The following is a 19,697-nucleotide window of genomic DNA, read 5'->3' as shown; positions in this document are numbered from 1 at the left end:
GGTATGAAGCATTCTCTGGCCTCTTGACCACAGATTTCTTCTTTCAAGCTGCACCTTTTGGGGATGCGCTTGTCTCGTGGAAGGAGTTTTGTAACCAAGCAAAAGAGCTCTGGTGCCCACAGTGTGGAAAGCCGAACTCTGACAGCAGGTGTCTGCAGCAGAGTCAGGGTTTTTGCAGGGCACAAGCCTCAGATCCACTCCAACTTGGTCTTTGAGTTAAAGGGGGAAGAACAATGAAGCTGGGGTTCATCATCGTGTGGTGACATTTCTGTGACATTTCTTAATCGTAGTTCTGGGAGGCAGGGTGTCTCTGGTTTACAATTCTCAGGCCAGGTGGTCCATGGATGGGGGTCCGTGAGCTCATCTTGCCCTGGAGAAACATCCTGAGTTTGTACCTTAACAGTGATATTGACAACAGCAGTTTGGTGCGTTAGCAATGTTATTGACAACAGCTGTCCTAGTCATCTGACTCTGGCCGAGGCGTGTTCAGTTAGCCCAGGATTGGGGTTAGAGGGGACAAGAAAGGGAATAAAGTTTGGGACAGAGAGATTAATCATAAACTCGGCAGGGGAACTTGGTTTAGAGGGCCGCAGTTTCAGTTTCATGAAAGAACCAAGGAATTAGAGGAAAGGTGTTGTGTAAATTCTCACTGAGTGAATCCACGGAGGTTTGGTCCTGTTGCTCTTGCCTGCAGTGCGATCACTTCCCTTCCCCATAAATCCCCTCTTCCTCTCACTGTGCAGCTTCTTTAGTTTCCTGGGACACCTCTAGCTAGTGATACTACCTCCCCATCTCTGAAGCCTTAGTTCAGTTAGTCTGTACCACTTGGTCATAATATACACAACCTGAAATACTTATGTTTCTTACGCCCCTTCCTGTGAGCGCTTTGATTGCAGGGCCCATTTGTTACATAACTTAAGTTTTTCCCAAGTGTCCAGCACTGTGCCTGGCATGTAGTAGATAATTACAACTTCCTTATGGCTTATGTTTTTAGTTTTTTAATGACACACAGAGACACATAGCTGTGCAGAGCTAGACTGAGGGCTGAACTGGAAGCCTGGGCAGAACTAAACAGAACCAAAGTGATGCCCGTGAAGCACTCGTTCTCTGCTCCTGACACACATACCCGTGTGTCTGTAAGTTATCTCCCAGTTCACAGCTGGACAGTCGCCACCAGGTATTTCATAAATAGTCTGAGTACTTTGATGACCTGCTAAGAAACAGTAGTGATGGCAGAGGTCAAGGGCTTTGGCCTTGAGGTCATAGGTCAGAGGGAACCCTTCACACCCAAGCGTTGGCTTCTTGAGTAGCTGGCTGTGAGAGCTGCTCCTCAGGAAGGCCCTGGAGTCACACACTTGGGGGAGAGGGGGTCCCACCAGAATGGTGGCAGTCAGCTGTCTGAGCTGAACTGCAGAGGTACCCGAGGGTTTGGGATGAGGAGGCAAGAAGGGGGCCAGGGAAGGAGACAAGGACTCACCACGTTAGTGTCACGGAAGGTGGCTTTGGTGCCTCAGAAAGGGCCAGAACCTGAAGTCAGGGATCCATCTCAAAGCCTTGGCTTTGGGATTGAACAGGTCACCTTGTGTCTCTAAGCCGCAAGGAAATGGCGATCTCTCAGGGCTGTTGTGAAGATTAACTGAAGTCACACCCACTGGGGTTGGAGAAGCTCAGCTGACCCTGGAGTGCATGTTCACTCAGTCCACACGAAGTAGTGGATGTTGACTACAGAAGGAGCAGGGGGCAGAGGCACTGTTTGATTTGCCCACAAGGAGTCACTGAGTCTCACGGGAAGGTCGCTGTTTGCTTTGAGCTGAAGGGGGTCCTTCAGTTGCAGCTGATTGTTGCTGTGGGGGGATGTAGCCAAGGCACGTGTGCGACCTGTTTTGTGTGGCCCTGTCCCTGCCCTGGTGTCTGCTGCTTGTTTATCATGAACCGTGTGAGTGATGGCCGGAGGGAGACTGCACAGGCCAGTAAAAATAGCCAGGCTGACATCATTGCGAAGAACAAAGAAGTGCAAACCAAAGATGTGGATAGTGTTTTATCACACCCGTCCTAATCAGTGAGCCATGTGAGCTGTGAGAGCATCTTATGTCAGCCCTGAAAGACCTCCCCAGGATGCACCTGCTTGGCTGGTCTTCGTGAGTTTGCCTTAATCCCTTACTCAGAACCTAGGGCATGTGCTTGCTGGGCATTTCTCCCTGTTTACAGTTGGTAATGAGGCTGATGATGTGGATTCGCCCACATGGGGGGATTCAGAGAGGGCCTGTCCTATCTCACAAGAGTCATCTTTCCCTTTGAGGTCACTAGCCCTGGGAACACCCTTCTGTGACAGTCACTATGGCTTTTTAAATGAGTGTAAGAAAATGATCCCTTCTCTTATCTCCTTGTTATTTGTGTGTAAAAGCAGTATGAATAGGCTTGGTCAGTTCATTTTAAGTAAGGAGAGTTTACATCATTATAGATGGAAAAAGTAATAGACATCTCTTTCTCTCTCTTCCTGTGTGTGTGTGTGTGTGTGTGTGTGTGTGTATAGTTTAGTCTTAAGTATTTATTGTAAATAGTGGCCTGAGTTGATAGTGGTGATGGTTGCACAATTCTGTGACTATACTAAAAACTATTGAATTTTACACTTAAAATGGTGAATTGCATGGTATGTGACTTATATCTCCATAAAGCTGCTATACAAGTAATTAAATAGTAATCTGAATGCTGGCTCCGAAATGTGGATGTAAAGTACGTTTTCTTAAGAAGAACTTCTCAAGTTGTGTCTGTATTTTTAGTCATGTGTATGTTTCCTTCAATTAGGAGGAAGCCTATCACATATAAATTGACAACTCTTCTTATAGAAGAATTCCAGCTAAAATAGATTGTAGAAGGAGTGAGGGCAGGAAAATCACCATTAGAACATCACAGTAATAATTGCTATAGGTAAGGTCCATCAGTGAATTCTGAAATCAGTGGGTAAAGGTTTAAGGAGAAACAGGACATTTGCATAGCCTCCAAGCATCTCCCCCTCAGACAGTTACTCATTTTAAAGGGAAGAATATTTAGGGAGTTCCCTGGTGGTTAGGATTCCAGGCCTACACTGCCATGGCCCGGATTCATTTCCTAGTCGGGGAACTGAGATCCCGCCAGCCACGCGGTGCAGTCAAAAAATAAATAAAGGGGAGAATAGTAACTCGACAGGGGAAAACCTAGCAGGGCCCACCGGCATCAAATGATGGTGGTTAGCATCCCACTAAGAGAACCAGCAGTATTGTGTACCGCCCCCCTGCCCCATGCTGTGTGCGGAGAAGGGCACATCACCTCTGTGGGATTCTTCCCTCAAATCCTAAACCTTAGTCAATTCATGAGAAAACATTAGACAAATCCAAATTCAAGGACAGTTTACAAAATACCTGACCAGGACACTTCGAAAGTGTTCCAGACTGGAGGAGACTAAATGTGCGTGGGATCCCGAACAGGACAAGGACATCTAAGTAGAATCAGCAGCGTGGTTAATAGTACCCTTGCCAGTGTTAATCTCTTTAGTTTTGGTCACTGGACCATGGTTCCTGTAAGATGCTAAGCAATGTTAGGGGAAGCTGGGGTGGCTATATGGGGACTCTCTAAACTGTCTTTCCCACTCTGTTTAAGTCTGAAATTGTTTCACAATAAAATATAATAATACACATGTATAAAATATTGTGTTTATATGATTTTTATGTAATATAAATATGCTTGTTATTGTTATATATAACATGTGAATTGAAATGTAAAACTTAGTCCAGCTCATTTAATCGGCATCATCAGGTAGTAAAGTATTACACATGAGAGAAATTTCCCCAAATACCAGATATTTTCTTCCTTTGACTTTCTGATGGAACTTTACTGAAGCACAGTGACACTCTTCTTGCCTTATCAGCCTCGGTTATTAATCTCGGTGGTCGTTTAGGGCTCAGGAATCTGAGCAGATTTCTGTGGCTCCACACTCTGTGGATTGGAGATTTTGTGCCTGGTTTTTACAGGTGTGTGTTTCATTTGTTGTTTTGCCTCCAGTATTTGCAGGCTGTCTGCTTTCTGTTCTTATCGCTTCTGGATGCCTTTCTCTTTCTATGATAATTACTGCTTCTGTTTTCTCTAATATTTGGCTTCTGCTTTCCTCTAGGATTTTGTTAGCACAAGCCGTCTATTTGGGAGTGTGCATGCCTGTGCCATCCACTAGCTCGGGGAGGGTGCCTGGTCTGCCGTGACAGGTTGCTGCCTCTGCCCGCACGGCAGGTGGTCCCTGTTCACCCGGAGATATCACGTGGTGTGGTTGGGGTCTGGATCACTGTCCCTCCGCCATTTTCTAACTGTGACTCTAGGCCGGTCCCTTCTCTCTCTGCTTGAGTTCCCTCGTATGTAAAATGGGCTAATCACAGTGTCTGTTTTCTGGGTGCTTGTGAGGACTAAACAAACTAATACAGGAGAGCTTAGAACTCAGAACGGGCCTCAGTAGGTTGTGTGTGCTTTTGCTACATGCTCTTATCTACCACGTTCAACCTGGGTTTCAAGTTTGGGAAGCAAGGGATGCTTCTCCTGGTCCAAGGACAGCTTGCGAAGTAGTCACGTTCAGCACACTGAACAGGCAAAGCTGCTCTTTTCTGATGTTGTTTCCTCTCATTTCTCAGAAAAGAGGTTTCCCTGCTCCCTCCCTTGACAGTTATGAAAAAGGACAGCTGTTGGCTGAGAAACGATTTATCTTGTGAAAAGAAATAGCCTTGACGAAAAAACTATTTTATAGCTCAGTGCCATATATTCTGAAGAGAGTGTAGGGTGTGTGTGTTGAAATGTGTTAAAAACAAATGCAAAGGCACCCAAGTGTGTTAGAGAAAGAGCTACAGTCTTCCTCCAGAGCCCACGTCTGTGATGGGGACAGGCGTGGGTAATCTGGGAATATGAAAGCTTTGCTCCTGGCTGTTCTCCAGGGGATCTCGGGTTTCCCAGGCAACAGCCAGCACACCCCTTGGTGCAGAGAGTCCTCTGTCCTGGGGACCTTAGCTGGTCTTGGTGAAGCTTCCCTTGGTGCCGGTGTCCAGTGGTGCCACTTAAAGAAACCAGGAGGTGGTCATAACTGCTTGGGTCACTTCAGGGGAACAAGGCAGAGGAGATCACAGCGCCAGGATTATTCCTGGGTCCTCTTTGTGCCGGGAAAGGAAGCCAGAGAGAGGCTGTGTGGTGGTCAGGGGCCAGGAGCCCTGTGGTCTGCCCCACCGTGTTGTCAGTCACTTTTGCCTTGCTGCGTTGATATGAGGATTAACAGAGATCAGGCACATGAGACCACGGGTGTCACCTGAATGAGGACCTGACAGTGTTCCTTGTCACGTCCTAGGCACTGAGGTGTTTCCACATTGTGGCCGCCACTATCATTAGGACAGTGGCTTTGACCCACTGTGCCTGCAGAGGGGCTGCCCTGCAAGTCAGTTGCTCAGTTCGAGCTTGCCCCCCAGAGCCCCCAGAATCTGAACCCTTCTTCCAACTGAGGGCTTCTCGGGGTCTGCAGGGGGAGAGATGGGCCTTTCATGGGTTGGCAAACAATTCACAGAGGTATCTGTGTACTTGGCAAAAACTGATATGTGAGATGTTTTAACTCAGTTAAAACAAAGCTGGAAAATAGTTAAAGGAAAGTTGTGGGGGGTGGGGAGGGTGGCGAGAAACCCACCCATCATCTCACCATTGCTTGGCGGGACCCCTGTGGAACACAGGAGGCTCCCCCTACAAATCGAGGGAATGGCAAGATATGAGAACGTTTCCATCAGGGCAGACGGATTTCTCTAAGATTTCTGTTTCATTTGTTTTTAAGTTAGAATCATTGCAGTTTCCCCCAGAAAAGGAAATTAGCTGAGGAAGAAACAGAATGACAAAGAGCCACATCTTCACAATACGGTGAAATGATCTGCTGTGGGGTCTCTGTGCTGCAGGATGCCCCACCACAGGAGGGCCTGAGTCCACAGCTGGTATCCCCCCAACCCACAGGGTCCCCACTCCCTGGACGAGGCTGCTGAGAGTGTGTGGAGTGAGCACCGTTCAGACCGTCATGAGTCCCGATCATGGTCCTGCTCTACACTTGACGTGTGACCCCGACTCCCTGAGCTCAGTCTCCTAGATCGTTGTGAGCATCTGGGCTCCAACAACGTACGTCTGTGCCTTTGCTCCCTGAGGTTCCTTTGTGGGCAGCTCTGCGAGATCTGAATTAGAACATTTTCTCCCCACAGGGTACAGGCCCTGCAGCCTGTTTGCCAAAAGGGTGTAGCCTTGAGCTGCCCATCTGTGAAGAGCCCTGGCCCCATCCCCCTGAGATCAGCCTCCACGGACAGTCACAGTCCCCACTGGCCGTTCCACCCCTTCCTTCACAGCTGAGATCTTGAGAGAGGAGGTGCAGTGTCTGACTGGGGTGGCCTTGACTCCTGTCCAGGAACTCATTTGCAGGGGGTGTGTTTGTGTGCCCTCTGGTGTCCGATAGGTTTGAGAATCACTTTTGCATTATTTGTGGCTCTAAATGCATGAAACATTGTCCATATGCAAAGCCAGCGCTCCGTGAGGAATTCCTGGGAAGCAGATGGCCTGTTCTTCAAGTGTATCATGTGTGCTTGAGAAGAGGAGAATACTTAGGAGCAAGCTGATGCCAAGAGGTACCTGAAAACACATGGCTGGGCAAGAGCGGACGCCTGTGGCCGTCCAGTCTGTGATCAAGGACTTTAAATGACTGGATATACTGTCTTCAGAACCAGAGAGAACAGTGACCAGATGTTTCAGTGTTAAGGACTAGTGTTTACTGAGCACTTGCCAACACTGCAGGCGTGTATGGAGCCAAGTGTGGTCACTGCACACACACTCACACACACCAGCCCTCACCCATAGTGGACATCACCAGTCCCCATGGGTTCCCCTCCCCAGGCCAGGATGTGGCCTCATCATCTTTCTCAGTTTAGCATTCTAGGAGGTCAGTGCCATGGGATTAGAGCTGATCTAAAATACTTCTCACTGGCCTTCATGTGTCTCCTCGTTCTGCCCTTATAATACAACCCCGTTTAACAAAGGAGGAGACTGAGGCTCAGAGAGATTCCCGTACTATTAAGTGGTAGAACCAGGATTCTGTCTGTGACAGTCTGATTTCAAAGCCAGTGCCTTTCATCACTGTGTTATACTTTTTCTCTAGACTTAATGTTTGAAAAGTGGTCAGAGAATCTGTTTGCTATTACATCCTGTCTTTACGAGATTGGTGACAGTCCCTGGAGCCTAAGGGTTTGGCTCAGAGGGTCTCAACCACCCCCCTCCCCCCACCCCTCTGCTCCAGGCTGTATCCATCTCACCCCTGGGCCACCAGTTGGCCCCTGAAAAGGCTGTGTTCCCCTAGAGAAGCAAGCTTGCCATCACTGTCCCCACCAAAGCCATTTACACACGCACACCTGCTAGGAAGGACCCTAGAACTTTTGCTGGTCTGTCATATGAACGCACGCACTTTTCTCTGCGGGTGGGTGGGAGGGTCACTTCATGTCCTTGATATTGGATTTTTTTTCCATTTGAGAAGATCATTGGCCCCATGTTTTGAGTTTAACTCAGTTAATACCAAGAGGTGCTTTAAAATAATTTTGCTGTGTGTTATTGACAATTAGAGCATCTTGCCTCTGTTAATAATGCCAGTTTTTTTCTGAGCTACAAGCAGGTTTTACCTAGGTACTGCTGTTTGCTCAGACACGATACTCCCTGATTTAGCCAGCTCTTTTGGCATGTATGTTTTTACTCTTTGAATGAATATTAACATTCAGATTTAACTTATGCATTGCATCAGATTACCAAATCACACAGCTCTTGAGAATCTTTCTTTCTTGTATTTAATACAGTTCAGCCTGGAATCTAACTTAGGACGTGATCTGTGTTATATCCTTGCCCTAAGGCACTAAGTGACACTTATTTAACATTTCTGAAATAATATTTAGCCTCCTGCCATGTATTCCAATGCTTAACGATTCTATTTTTTTCTTTTTTAGAATGGAAACTCTTTTTTTAATAACTTTTTAAGGTTTATTTATTTATTTCTTTTTGGCTGCATTGGGTCTTCGCTGCTGCATGCGGGCTTTCTCCTGTTGCCACGAGTGGGAGCTACTCTTAGTTGCGGTGCACGGGCCTCTCATTGCGGTGGCTTCTCTTTGTTGTGGAGCACGGGCTCTAGGTGCGTAGGCTTCAGTAGTTGTGGCAGATGGGCTCCCTGGTTGTGGCTCGTGGGCTCTAGAGCACAGGCTCAGTAGTTGTGGTGCATGGGGCTTAGCTGCTCCGTGGCACGTGGAATCTTCCTAGACCAGGGCTTGAACCATGTCCCCTGCACTGGCAGGCAGATTCTTAATTATTGCGCCACCAGGGAAGTCCTGCTTAATGATTCTTACGCTAGGAAATTGTTCTTGAGGCCTAATAAGTAAGTCTTCTCCCCTGGATTCTATCCATTGCTGTCTCAGTGGTGGTTCCTAGATTACCAGACCATATTAATAGTAAGAGTACATTTTTTAAGGATACACTGAGCGCCAGGAGAGATGCTAGGCTTTCTGCATGAGTATTCGTAAATCCTTACAATGTGTCTTCAGGAAAAGTGTTTTCACCCTCATTTCACACAGGAGGGAACTGAGGTGAGGGATTTGAACAGGGGTCTCCAAACCAGTAAGGAATCGAGGTGGGACTTGAATCCTGGTTTGTGAGAAACAAAAGCCTTGCCCTTTCTACTATCCCTGGTGGTACTTTTTTTTTTTTTTAATTGAAGTATAGTTACTGTACACTATTATATAAGTTACAGGCATACAGTACAGTGATGGACAGTTTTTAAAGGTTATACTCCATTTGTAGTTCTTGTAAACTACTGTCTATATTCCCTGTGTTGTACTATACCTGGCAGTGTTGCGTCTTGCCTTGTCTTTTCTGGGTCAGCTAATTCCTGCAAACGTGTGAGAAGGGCTAGGTCTGTAAGCTCGTCCCTCCGATTGTCCTGCTTTGTAAGAACAGCTCCCCTTCACAGAGAGCTGGAGAACCTCTGCTGAGTGTTCGAGTGTGGGTTACCGGCTAGTTTAACAACAGCTGTATTGAGATATAATTCACCCTTTTAGAGTGTATAATTCGCTGGGTTTTAGTATGTTTACAACGTTGTACAACCATGACCGTGGTCAATTTTAGAACATTTTCATCACCCCAAAAAGAAACCCCACACACCTGTTAGAGTCACTCCCCACCCCCTTGTGTCCCTCACCCTGGGCAACCACTAATCTCTTTTCCATCTCTGTGGATTTGCTTTTTCTGGACACTGTATGCAGATGGAATCCTACCATATGTGGCCTTTGGTGTCTGGCTTCTTTCACTGAGCAAGTTTTCAAGGCTCATCCGTGTTGTCGTGTATGTCAGTGCTGCATCCCTTTGGATAGCTGAGTAATGTTTTGTTCCATGGATATACCCCAATTTGTTGATCCATTCACCCGCTGATGGACATTTGAGTTGTTTCTACTAAACAGGAGAAGCTGTTAGAGCACATTCACATACAGGTCTTCGTGTGAATGTGTTTCAGTTTTCACACTGCCGGTTCGGTATTTTTAACTCATCCTGAGTGGTTCAGTAAGCCTTCCATTTGGTTGCACCATTCTGTGTGGGAGCAAATTGCAACAGCAGTGGACTTGTTTGAATCATGTTGTGATGTCGTGTTGCCTGAGTGAGTTCCTACAGTTTGTGTTTTTCTCATAGACTTGCCCATCATGCGGAATCACATTTGCTCCCAAATCGGAAGCTGGCGCCGAAGGCGGAGCGGTCCAGAATGGCTGTCAAGAGGAGCCCAAGAACAGCACCAAGGTAACCAGCTCTGGGCTGTGGTCCCTGTCAGTGCCTCTTCTGGTGCACCCACCTGAGGGGACACCTTCTCAGTTCTGAGGGTGACTCCTCTTGGGTGATGACATTGCATACCTTCGAGTCCTCTGGGTTTTGAACAGGCAGATAAAGAGCAGGATGGGTGCTGACCTGGATAGGAGTCCCTGATGGGCAGTGAGACCTGAGGATGTGTGGCTGAGAGGAGTTAGGGAAGGTTTGCAAGGCTGGAAGCTGGACTTAATGGCTGGTAGAATGTGGATGTGGAAGGAGAAGGGGGGATCCCTCAGGGTGAGAGGTGGGGCATGAGGAGGGCTTCAGTTAGGCCGGCAGCAAGTGCAATGCAGAAAAGTCTCACCTGGAGACCAGACCCAGGAGCCTCTGAGCAAGCTTCTGAATCAGGTGACTCTCCAGGGAGGCCCCAAGTCTGTCACCCTCACCCTCAAATCTGCCCTTGGACCTGCACGATGCTGGGTCATTCCGTGTCACTCACGGCCAGTTACCCCTTCTCAAGCTGCAGCCCTTCCGGCTCTGGGTTTCCTTTCCCCGGATCCACCCCTGCGCTTCCCTGGAGCCCTTCAGGCCTCTGGAACGCTGGTTCTGTGGTCAGGAAACTCCGGGAGCCTCACAGCGCCTGCCTCAGCCTGCCCCCCACCTCCTTACTGGCTTTCCCACGACACCACCGTCCTGGTCGCCAGGACACCTGGAGGTGCGTGTGGAGGAATCGAGGGAGAAGCACACGGGCAAAGAGTCCGAGCGCTCGGATCAGAGCAGGGATCTGAAGGTACAGGTTGAGGTGTGCAGGGCGCAGTCCGGTGGGGCGCCAGCGTGGCCGTGTTGGTGCGGACAGCGCTGCTGCAGCCCATGCCTCAGCCCCTGTGTCTGCCCCACCTGTCCTAACGCAGGCTTCTGGAGGACCCAGTTCCAAAACGCAAAACGGACTGCTGAGTCCTCCCCCGGAGGAGAAGCTCACCAACAGTCAGACCTCCCTGTGCGAGATCTTACAGGAGAAGGGGAGGTGGGCAGGCGTGAGCTTGGACCAGTCAGCCCTCCTTCCACTGAGGTTCAAAAACATCCGGGAGAAAACGGACGCCCATTTTGTGGATGTTATCAAGGAAGACAGGTAAGATGCAGCCATGTGCATCGAAGCAAAAGTTTGCAGGTAGCAGCACCCTCTTTTCTGAGTCACCTCATCCCCACACGTTTGCCCTCCATTTTCAGTGTATTTTGAAGTAATTTGAAACTTACAGAAATGTTGCATGAATAATACAAAGGATTCATTTTACCCAGTTTACCAGCTTTTAACATTTTACTCTGCTTGTTTTATCCTCCTCTCTCTCCCTGAGAAATTTATTTTTTTTCTGAACCATTTGACCGTAAGTTGGCTACATCGTGCTCTCTACCACTTAAACTGTATTGCCTGAAAGCAAGGGTGTTCTTGTATATGATCATAGTTACCCAATTCGGGAGATTTAACACTCATGAGGTGTTTCACGCAGTCCTATTTCAAGAACTGTTTCAAGCAGTTCCTATTCTGCTTTTGTCGGGTGGCCCGATATGCCCCTGATAGCACGTCCTGTCCCTGTGGCCAAGGACCTGGTCCAGGATCATGTGCTGCACTATGCGGTTGTCAGGCCTCTTCAGTCTTTAAATCTGGGGCAGTTCCTCAGCCGTTCTTGATCTTCTACAACACTGACATTTTTTGAAATATGCAGGCCTGGCTCTTTTATAGAATATTCCTGAAGTTGGATTTGTGTGACGTCTGCTCATGATTCCGTCCAGGCTGCGTGTGTGTCCAGATCCCACGGAGGTGACTTGTTTTCTCAGGCACCAGATCCAGAGGCTCGTGGTGCCCCTTTGACCTCCATCGGCGTAGTGATGTTGATCAGCTGGGCGAGTGTTGCTGACTTCTCCAGCCTGTACTCGCTGATTTCTCCCTGTGGGAAGTTGCTTTCAGATCATGTAAAGAGCCCACTCCTCATCACACTTCCCTAGACTTAATCTCTGTTGATTGTTCTTGCTTGAAACAGTCTTTACTATGTTTGTCAAAATGGCGATTTTCCTGCTTCAGCACTGACTGTGCATTTATAATTTGAGGCTTGGCATTCTGCAGTAAAGAGGAGCTCCTCCCCACTTACTACTTAATCTATCCATCTATGGATTTATAAATCCATATAAACCCTCATGGAGTCCTGTTTTACTTAATAGGGTATCATCTGTCGCTGTCGTAGTTAAAGTTTGATGCTCTAGTTGTCCTGAATATGGCCATTGGGAGCCCCCCCTTCCAGCTGGTTCCTGTGTTTTGTTTTGTTTTTTTAATTTTATTTATTTATTTAGTATTTTTTTGGGGGTACACCAAGTTCAATCATCTGTTTTTATACACATATCCCCGTATTCCCTCCCTCCCTCGACTCCCCCCTCACCCTCCCTCGAGTCTCCCCCACCCTCCCCGTCCTTTTGACACAGCTCCTTCATTTGGCTTGAGCGATTTCTTACTTTCCAGCACAACAGGCTCGTTTTATATCTTCCCTCCCCCAGCTCAAGAATCAGCCGTTTCTCTAAAGAGCCCTGGCTCCTTTTAGTGAAAAACTGTGTTCAATTTAATGTCATTGTAGTCAAAGGCATCACTGTGTGACTTCATTCCTTTTACATTTATTGAAACTTGTGCTATGGTCTCACATGTGGTCTGTTTCGGTAAACATACCATGTGCACTTGAAAAGAATGCATATTCTGCATTCTCAGGATGTTGTGATCCATAAACCTCAATTAGGTCCAGGTGGTTGGCAGTAATGTTCAGATCAGCTGTCTCTTTACTGACTTTTTTTGTCTATTGTTCCATCAGATTTGAGATAGAGATGTTAAAATCTCCAGCTGTGGTTGTGGAATTGTCTTTGTCTCTCTGACAATTTTTGTTTCAGGTATTTTGTAGTTAGGTATATACACATTTATGAGTGTTATATATTCCTGGTAATTAATCATTTTATCTTTTTGAAGTGTCCCTCTTTGTGCCTAGTAATACTCTGTCTTGAAGACTGCTTTATCTGATATTAAGTGTCACTCTAGCCTTCTTATTCTTACTGTTTGCCTGCTACATCATTTTCCATTTTAAAAAATTCTAACCTGGGTCTTTATATTTGAAATACATCTCTTGTGGGTCTTGCTTTTTAGGTAATTCTGATAGTCTCTGCTTTTTTTTTTTATTATATTTTAATTTATTTATTTACTTTTTAGCCATACCTCTTTGTATTATTTTTCTTTTAGTGGTTGCTCTAGGAACTCTAATATTTCTATAGTCTTCTTATAGTTAATATTGTATCATTTCACTTTAAATGTAGAAATCTTATAACTGTCTAGATACATTACTCTCTTCTAATTCCTTATGTTATAGTTTTCACATGTGTTATATCTACATACATTATAACCCCCAACCTCCAATTCCAACCTCTTGGTAATCTCAGGTTGGTCTCTGTTGGTTGGTTTTTTGTTGAGGATGGATCATGTTTTCCTGTTTCCTTGTTTGTCTAGTGTTTTTGGATTGTGTTGTGCACATTGTGTACAGTGTTTAGAAATGCTGGATTCTGTTACATTCCTTTGAAGAGTATCAACTTTTTGTTTGTTTAGCAGACAGTTAACTCATCTGAACTCAAATACCAAACTGTGTTTCCCCTGAGGTGGGCAGCAGCTGTTCTTCAGTTTTAATTATGCTGCTTGGAGTCTGCCATGCACATGTGTATTTCAAGGGTCAGCCAGAGATCCGAGCAGAGCCTATATGCAGAATTGAGGCTCCCCCTTCTCTCTCTCTGGGATATTCAACTTCATTTTCCATCTGTGGGTATGCCAAACTCTATCTTCTAGCTTTTCTATCTGAGTTTTAGCCATCCTACATATGGTGCTAATGACTCTCTTCAGGCAAAAACAAAACAAACAAACAAAAAACCAACCCAAAACAAGAAATTCAGTTTCTTCCAAGTGTAGGGCTCTCCTCCATTTTCTTACTGCTTTGGCCAGTCGCCAGTGCCTTCCAGGAGTTGTTTTTATATTTTGTTCAGGGTTTTTAGTTGTTAACTGAGAGAGGATCTAATAGGAGCTAATCTACATTCCCAGAAGTGGAACCTCCTAATATTAATCTCAGTAGATCTTACAGTGTGGATCCTGCCACTTGACTGCAAAAATGAAGCCATTACAGCTGCCTGGCTATTTTCCCCTCTGTCCACACTTGCCATGTGGAGGGGAGCATAGGGGCTCAACATGAGGGGGTAGAATTTCCTCTCTTTTGAGTCTGAATACCCAATAAGGTATTGCACACTTACCGCTAAAAGAGAGTCCACTCTGCTTCAGGAAAATGAGTAAGTACAGTGAACCTACTGTGTGTCAGGCACATGATAGGCACTTTACATATTTCATCTGATTTAATTCTAGTAGTTATTGTGTGAGGGAGAGAGACACTCCACAGCTGTATTTGCCTTCTGAAATTATGTTAACATTCCCTTAAATTTATAGTAATTTTCTGCAGGATAAAAAGGATACGACTATTTGCTAGCAGTCCGTAGAAGAATGAGAGTCACATAAAACAGGCTTGATTTCTCTGCTATTAAAATCATTGAGCATTATCATTTTTCAGGTTTCACGTGCAATCTGCATATGTGACAATAGCACCAAAATTACGCTAACTATAAACACAATTTTGCGATAACAACCTGTTGGCAGTGACAGTGGTAATTACTGTCAGTACTCTGAGTGACGGGACAGCCGGTTCTGAATTATGTTTGCAAGGAATCCTCCAAATCATCATAAGTACGCTCAGTACAGGGATCTGCTGGTCCTCCAGAAGGGAGTGTGTTATAAAAAGCTGCCACCTCTTTCTAATTCTGGTTGTTAGGAAGATGTTTTCAAAAGCACGATTCTAATGATGTGTGTTATATTAATGGTGAACGGGCATTCTTTCCTGGAGGTGAAACCTGAAATGGGATCATGTTTAGAAGCATGAAGGACCCTTCCAGAGACTTGTTCTAAAAGGGGCGGTTGAGCAGTGTCTATTGTATGGTAACTTTTAGGTACAGCTTTTGTGACATGCTTCACAAATGGCGTTTTGGTAGCTGACCTTGATCTTCTGATAAAGTAAATCTAACAGCTGTGCTGCACGCTGACTGATTACATCTGTCCTCTCTTCCAGCCTCATGAAAGATTATTTTTTTAAGCCACCCATTAATCAGTTCAGCTTGAACTTCTTGGATCAGGAGCTAGAGCGAGCCTACAGGACCAGCTATCAGGAAGAGGTACGTGGCTCCTTATGATTTTACTAAAGACATGCGTCGTTTTCACTGGATGGTTCACAATTAGTCTTGTGCTTTGGCAGCCCTTTTTGTGTCCCTGAGTGACAGGAAATTGACGGCTTGTATTGATTTCCCATAATCGGAAGCCCTAAATTTCATCTGTATGTGAATTTATCTCCACAAGGGAGAAAACCCCAAATCTCGCTACAACACCCCAGGCTTGTCATCTGCTGGTCACCTTCATCTGCAGCTGGTGCATCCCCAGGCTCTCCCTAGCTGTGCTCCAGCCCCTAGAGGCCTAGTACGGGGGTGTAGAGGGCTGGTGTGGGAAGCTCGAGCCCCACCTGTTCTCTCTTCTGGAGCAGGACCTCTTCCCCAGTTCCCTGTCTGCTTTCTTCCCACTGAAATGACACAAGAGCTGAGAGGCCTTTCACCTTGCTCAGCTTTCCCACCTGCTTTGGGGCTGAGTCCTCCCACATTGACCCTCCTCCACCTTAACTCCTGCTGTCCTGCAACTCTCAGCCCAAACATCACTTCCTCCAAGAAACTTTCCCTGACCCCAGACTGGATTCCCCCCACCCACCCCCTGTTATACTGTTCCTCCGCAGCTTGCATCCTGGTTTGTAATCTCTTCTTGCGGGACTGTGGAATCATATGCCTCCCTCCCTGGACTCTCCGTTCTGGCAGGCAGGACCCCGTCTCTTATTCTCCACTCTACACAGCATCCAGTCCCCACACCCGCAAGTGCTCAGTAGGGCTTGGTGGAAACGATGAATAAGTATGAGAACCTAGAGCCTGGTTTGAATTCCAAGCAGCCAGCACCCTGCATTCTTCCCAAATCTAACCCAGCATAGTGTTCCAAGCTCAAAAACCTTAACCCTCTCAACCCCAGAACCAAAAGGATTTCTCATTCAACTCCATTTGTTCATCCAGCAGATCATCCCTCAGTGTCCGTTACGTCCAGGCCCTGACCAGGCCCAAGAGTCCTGGTGAACCCACAGGGCAGTTCATGCCTGTGGGGTTGAACCCCCTGGGCAGTGAACACCTGTTAACACCCCAGGTGAGCCTCCTCTGTGGACTTGCGAGTTGGTTGGTTGGTTGGTGCCTTTAAGGCAAAACATCATCTCGCTTAGTCCTCGCAACAACGCTTCAAGGAAGTTTATGATTATCCCCATTTTACCAAAAGAAAGCTGAGGCCAGAAAAGGCCAAGTGGCCGAGATCCCATCGCTAGGGTTGGGCACCCACCTGATTCAGGGCCAGGTGTTCCCACCCACTCCTGTTGTTGAGCGCAGAGCCTCCCCAGTGGTGGGCACGGTCACCAGATGCTCACTGAGTGTCTGCACTGCCGGGTCCTGCTTCTGGGGTTGGGGTATGGAGACGACAGATCCCTGGGGAAGCAGTAACCTGGCAGAAACGAGAATCCAGACCTGGGGCCTGTAAGGCTGGCAGAGCACACCCATTCCAGGGCAAGGGCCCAGAGGGGGCCAGTGGTGGTGTGAGGACTAGCAGTTAACCAAATGAAGGAACATTCCAGAGAGGGGCCAGCACCAGCAAACCTAACCTTGGAGATCAGACAAAGCCTGGTGTATCCAGGGAGCTGCAGGTGCTTCTGTCTGTAGATGGGGTGGAAGTGGCAGGTGGGCAGGGGCCTGATGACAGCTTCCCACACTGTGGACATTGTGCCACAGCCCGGGGATCTGTGGAAGGGTCTGCAACAGGATGTGGTAGCATCAGACTGTGTTGTAGAAATGTCAAGTGGCTGAGTCGTAGGTAACAGGAATGGATAAGCACAGAGGCCTGGAGTGCAGGTGGGACGCAGTCCCTGAACCACAGGGCGGAGTGGCGAGGGACGCAGGAATGGTGGGAGGCTCTAAGCCGCCCTGACGTTAGGCCCCCACCGCACTCAGTGGTTTCCCATCTAAGCATCACCACTGCCCATATAAGGTGTGGGTACTGATTTTATCCCTATTTCCAGATAAGGAAACAGAGGCACAGGGAAGGTAGGCGATATGATCAAGAAGCCACAGCCGTGGTGGAGCTTCTCCTTGGCTGTGTGACCTCGCCTCAGCCTTCCAACCTGTGCCCTGAGATCAGGAGCATTTCTTCCTCGAGGGCTGTGTGAGCGTTGACTGAGGTCGTGCCCCCAGAGGGAACCAGTCTCTCTCGGACTCTTTGGTGTTGTCATCATTTTCTCCCTCCTCCTCGCAGTTCCCTGACATCACATGCATGTTGCTTTGTTACACTGACCACACCACGCATCTCAGACGCCTGTCTGTCCACCATTAGGTCATGAGCCTCCAAGGGCGTCGTTTCATGCCTGCCCCAAGCCCTGTGTGGTGCCAGGCCCAGAGTAGGCTCTTGCTGTAACTGTTATGATTGTCCTCCTACTTCTGTATGAAACCAGCTTTCACACACCCTGAGCCAGGGACCCTGAGCCTGGAAGCTTCTATCTAGCACATGGTTTTCCTGCTACTGCCTCTATAGTCACAGAATCTCTGACTTTGCCTGTCAGTAACTCATCTTTCAGGCTCAGGGTGTCACGTGCCTGTGAGAGCTTACTGGTTTGTAATCAGTTGCTGTGTGACCTTGGACAAGTTTCTTCACTTCTCTGTGCCTCAGTTTCTTCACTGTTAGGTGGGATAATGGGGGACGGCCTGTCTGAAGCACTTGCCCTTTTCCTTGCTGAGCAGGAGGCGAGTGCTCAGCAAGCATCCGCTGTTTTTTCTGCCTGGATTATACTCCTCTGGGAGGATTCATCCAGCAGCATCTGTTCACGCCCCCGCACCCCCTTCCCTCCCAAACAGGTTATAAAGAATTCTCCCGTGAAGACTTTTGCCAGTGCCACCTTCAGCTCCCTCCTGGATGTGTTTCTGTCAACAACAGTGTTTCTGATTCTCTCCATCACTTGCTTCCTGAAGTATGGGGCCACCTCCACGCCGCCCCCACCGGCCACCCTAGGGGTCTTTGGTGCAGCCCTGCTGCTGGAGGTCCTGTCCCTCGGGGTCTCCATCAGGTAAAGGCCCACCTGCAGGGTGGTTCCCCAGCTGTTAGCCTTTAGCTCCCCCTGCTGGCAGAACAGCCAGCTGGCTCCATAAGCACATTTCAGGATGGTCCTCTTTTCTTCCCTCCCCCAGCCCTGCTTCACAGGCTCCTCCCTCGCGGACCCAGGCCCTCAGCACAGGTGGGCACTCTCCCTAGCAGCGGGTTAGTGTCCTCTGCAGCCCCTAGCCACTAGCTAGTCCCTGGATCTCCCAAATCAGACACTTAGAAAGTGGGAAGATGGGGAATAAGAAAGCAGGGCAGAGAAAGAAAAGAGGTAGGTGTACAGGATGCAGCTGGTAGGGGGCTGCTGGCTCATGAGCAGGCACCTCTCCTGGATGTAAGAGTGAAACCATAAATCCCTAGAGGAAAGCACAGGCCCAAGTCTTCATGAGCTCGGATCAGGCAGCGGTTTCTTAGATGTGACACAGAAAGCACAAGCAACCAAAGAAAAAATATTTAAGTTGGACTTCATCAAAGTTCAGAACTTTCATGTTTCAAAGAATGCCATCGTCACTTTTCACCCAAAACTGAAAGAACCTACAAGATGGAAGAGAGTATTTGCAAATAGTATCCATGACAAGGGTCTAATGTCTAGAATGTTAGCTCACTAATAAAAAAACAATGTATTTAAAAATGGGCAGAGTGTCTGAAGAGACAGCAGGGTCCCTCAGAGAGGCTGGGTCCTCAGGGCCAGCTCAGCCTGCCTTCAGGTTCAGCCCAGCCCCCAGGAAGCTCACAGTGTTTCTACTTGACATGAACAGGACTCACTCATGCTGGGTCCTTGTACCAGCTCTCAGCAGGACCCGCTCTCAGCAGGAAAACCCCACACTGGGATCAGAGAGGGGTGAGGAGAAGGGCCTGACCTTGAGTTTCTGCTCCTCCCCAACGTCCCAGGACAGGAAACCATAGCTTTGGGTCTGGCTCTGAAGCTTCCAAATGCAAAAACCCTTCCTTTGAGGTGAACGAGTTAGACACCTGCCCCCTCTCTTCCGTGCTCACTCCCCCCACCAGCGTCCTCCTGAGGCCCCTTCAACCCTTTGCCAAGGACTTTCTCTGGCTGTCCGAGGCTCCGCCCTCCCCTCTCCCTCCTTCGGGTGGAGAGAACTCTAAGGTGCGTCCTCACCATCTCCCCAGACTCCCCAGCAGCGTGCAGCTGCATTGCCCACAGCAGGTGACTCATCCCCAGCACAGCCCTCCCCTGGGCCTCCCTCTGCATCTCAGCTCCGTGCCCCTCACCAAGCTGCATGGAACCCCCTCCCAAACCAACTGCGCCTTCTGTGGGCCTGCCCTGGGCCTGAGGGCACCTGAAGGGACCCAAACAAGGCATACTCAGGCCCCTAGCCTGTTTTTCTTCTTAAAACAAGCTTTATTGTGATATAACTCACATGCAGTAAATTCACTCATAAGTGTACAGTTTACAGATTTTTTTTTAGTAAACTTACAGAATTGTGCAAACATCACCTCCATGTGATTTTAGAACATTTCTGTCACCCCAAAGAAAAGCCAGTACTTACTTGCAGTCACT

General features: G+C 47.8%; 1 protein-coding gene across 2 annotated transcripts in view; it reads left to right on the top strand.

Annotated features, from left to right (window-relative positions):
* Positions 1-19,697, top strand: part of ADCY9 (adenylate cyclase 9) — a 116,472-nt gene that overhangs the window by 79,543 nt on the left and 17,232 nt on the right. For both annotated transcript variants that reach the window (XM_057748486.1, XM_057748487.1), the window contains exons 4-7: positions 9,739-9,843; positions 10,761-10,978; positions 15,030-15,132; positions 17,935-18,143. In XM_057748486.1, coding sequence (XP_057604469.1) covers positions 9,739-9,843; positions 10,761-10,978; positions 15,030-15,132; positions 17,935-18,143 — 635 coding nt within the window. The remainder of the gene's footprint in view (positions 1-9,738; positions 9,844-10,760; positions 10,979-15,029; positions 15,133-17,934; positions 18,144-19,697) is intronic.

Source organism: Hippopotamus amphibius, chromosome 9, assembly GCF_030028045.1.
Source record: "Hippopotamus amphibius kiboko isolate mHipAmp2 chromosome 9, mHipAmp2.hap2, whole genome shotgun sequence".
In the NCBI taxonomy this organism is placed as follows: domain Eukaryota; kingdom Metazoa; phylum Chordata; class Mammalia; order Artiodactyla; family Hippopotamidae; genus Hippopotamus; species Hippopotamus amphibius.
This window is presented reverse-complemented; position numbering and strand designations above follow the sequence as displayed.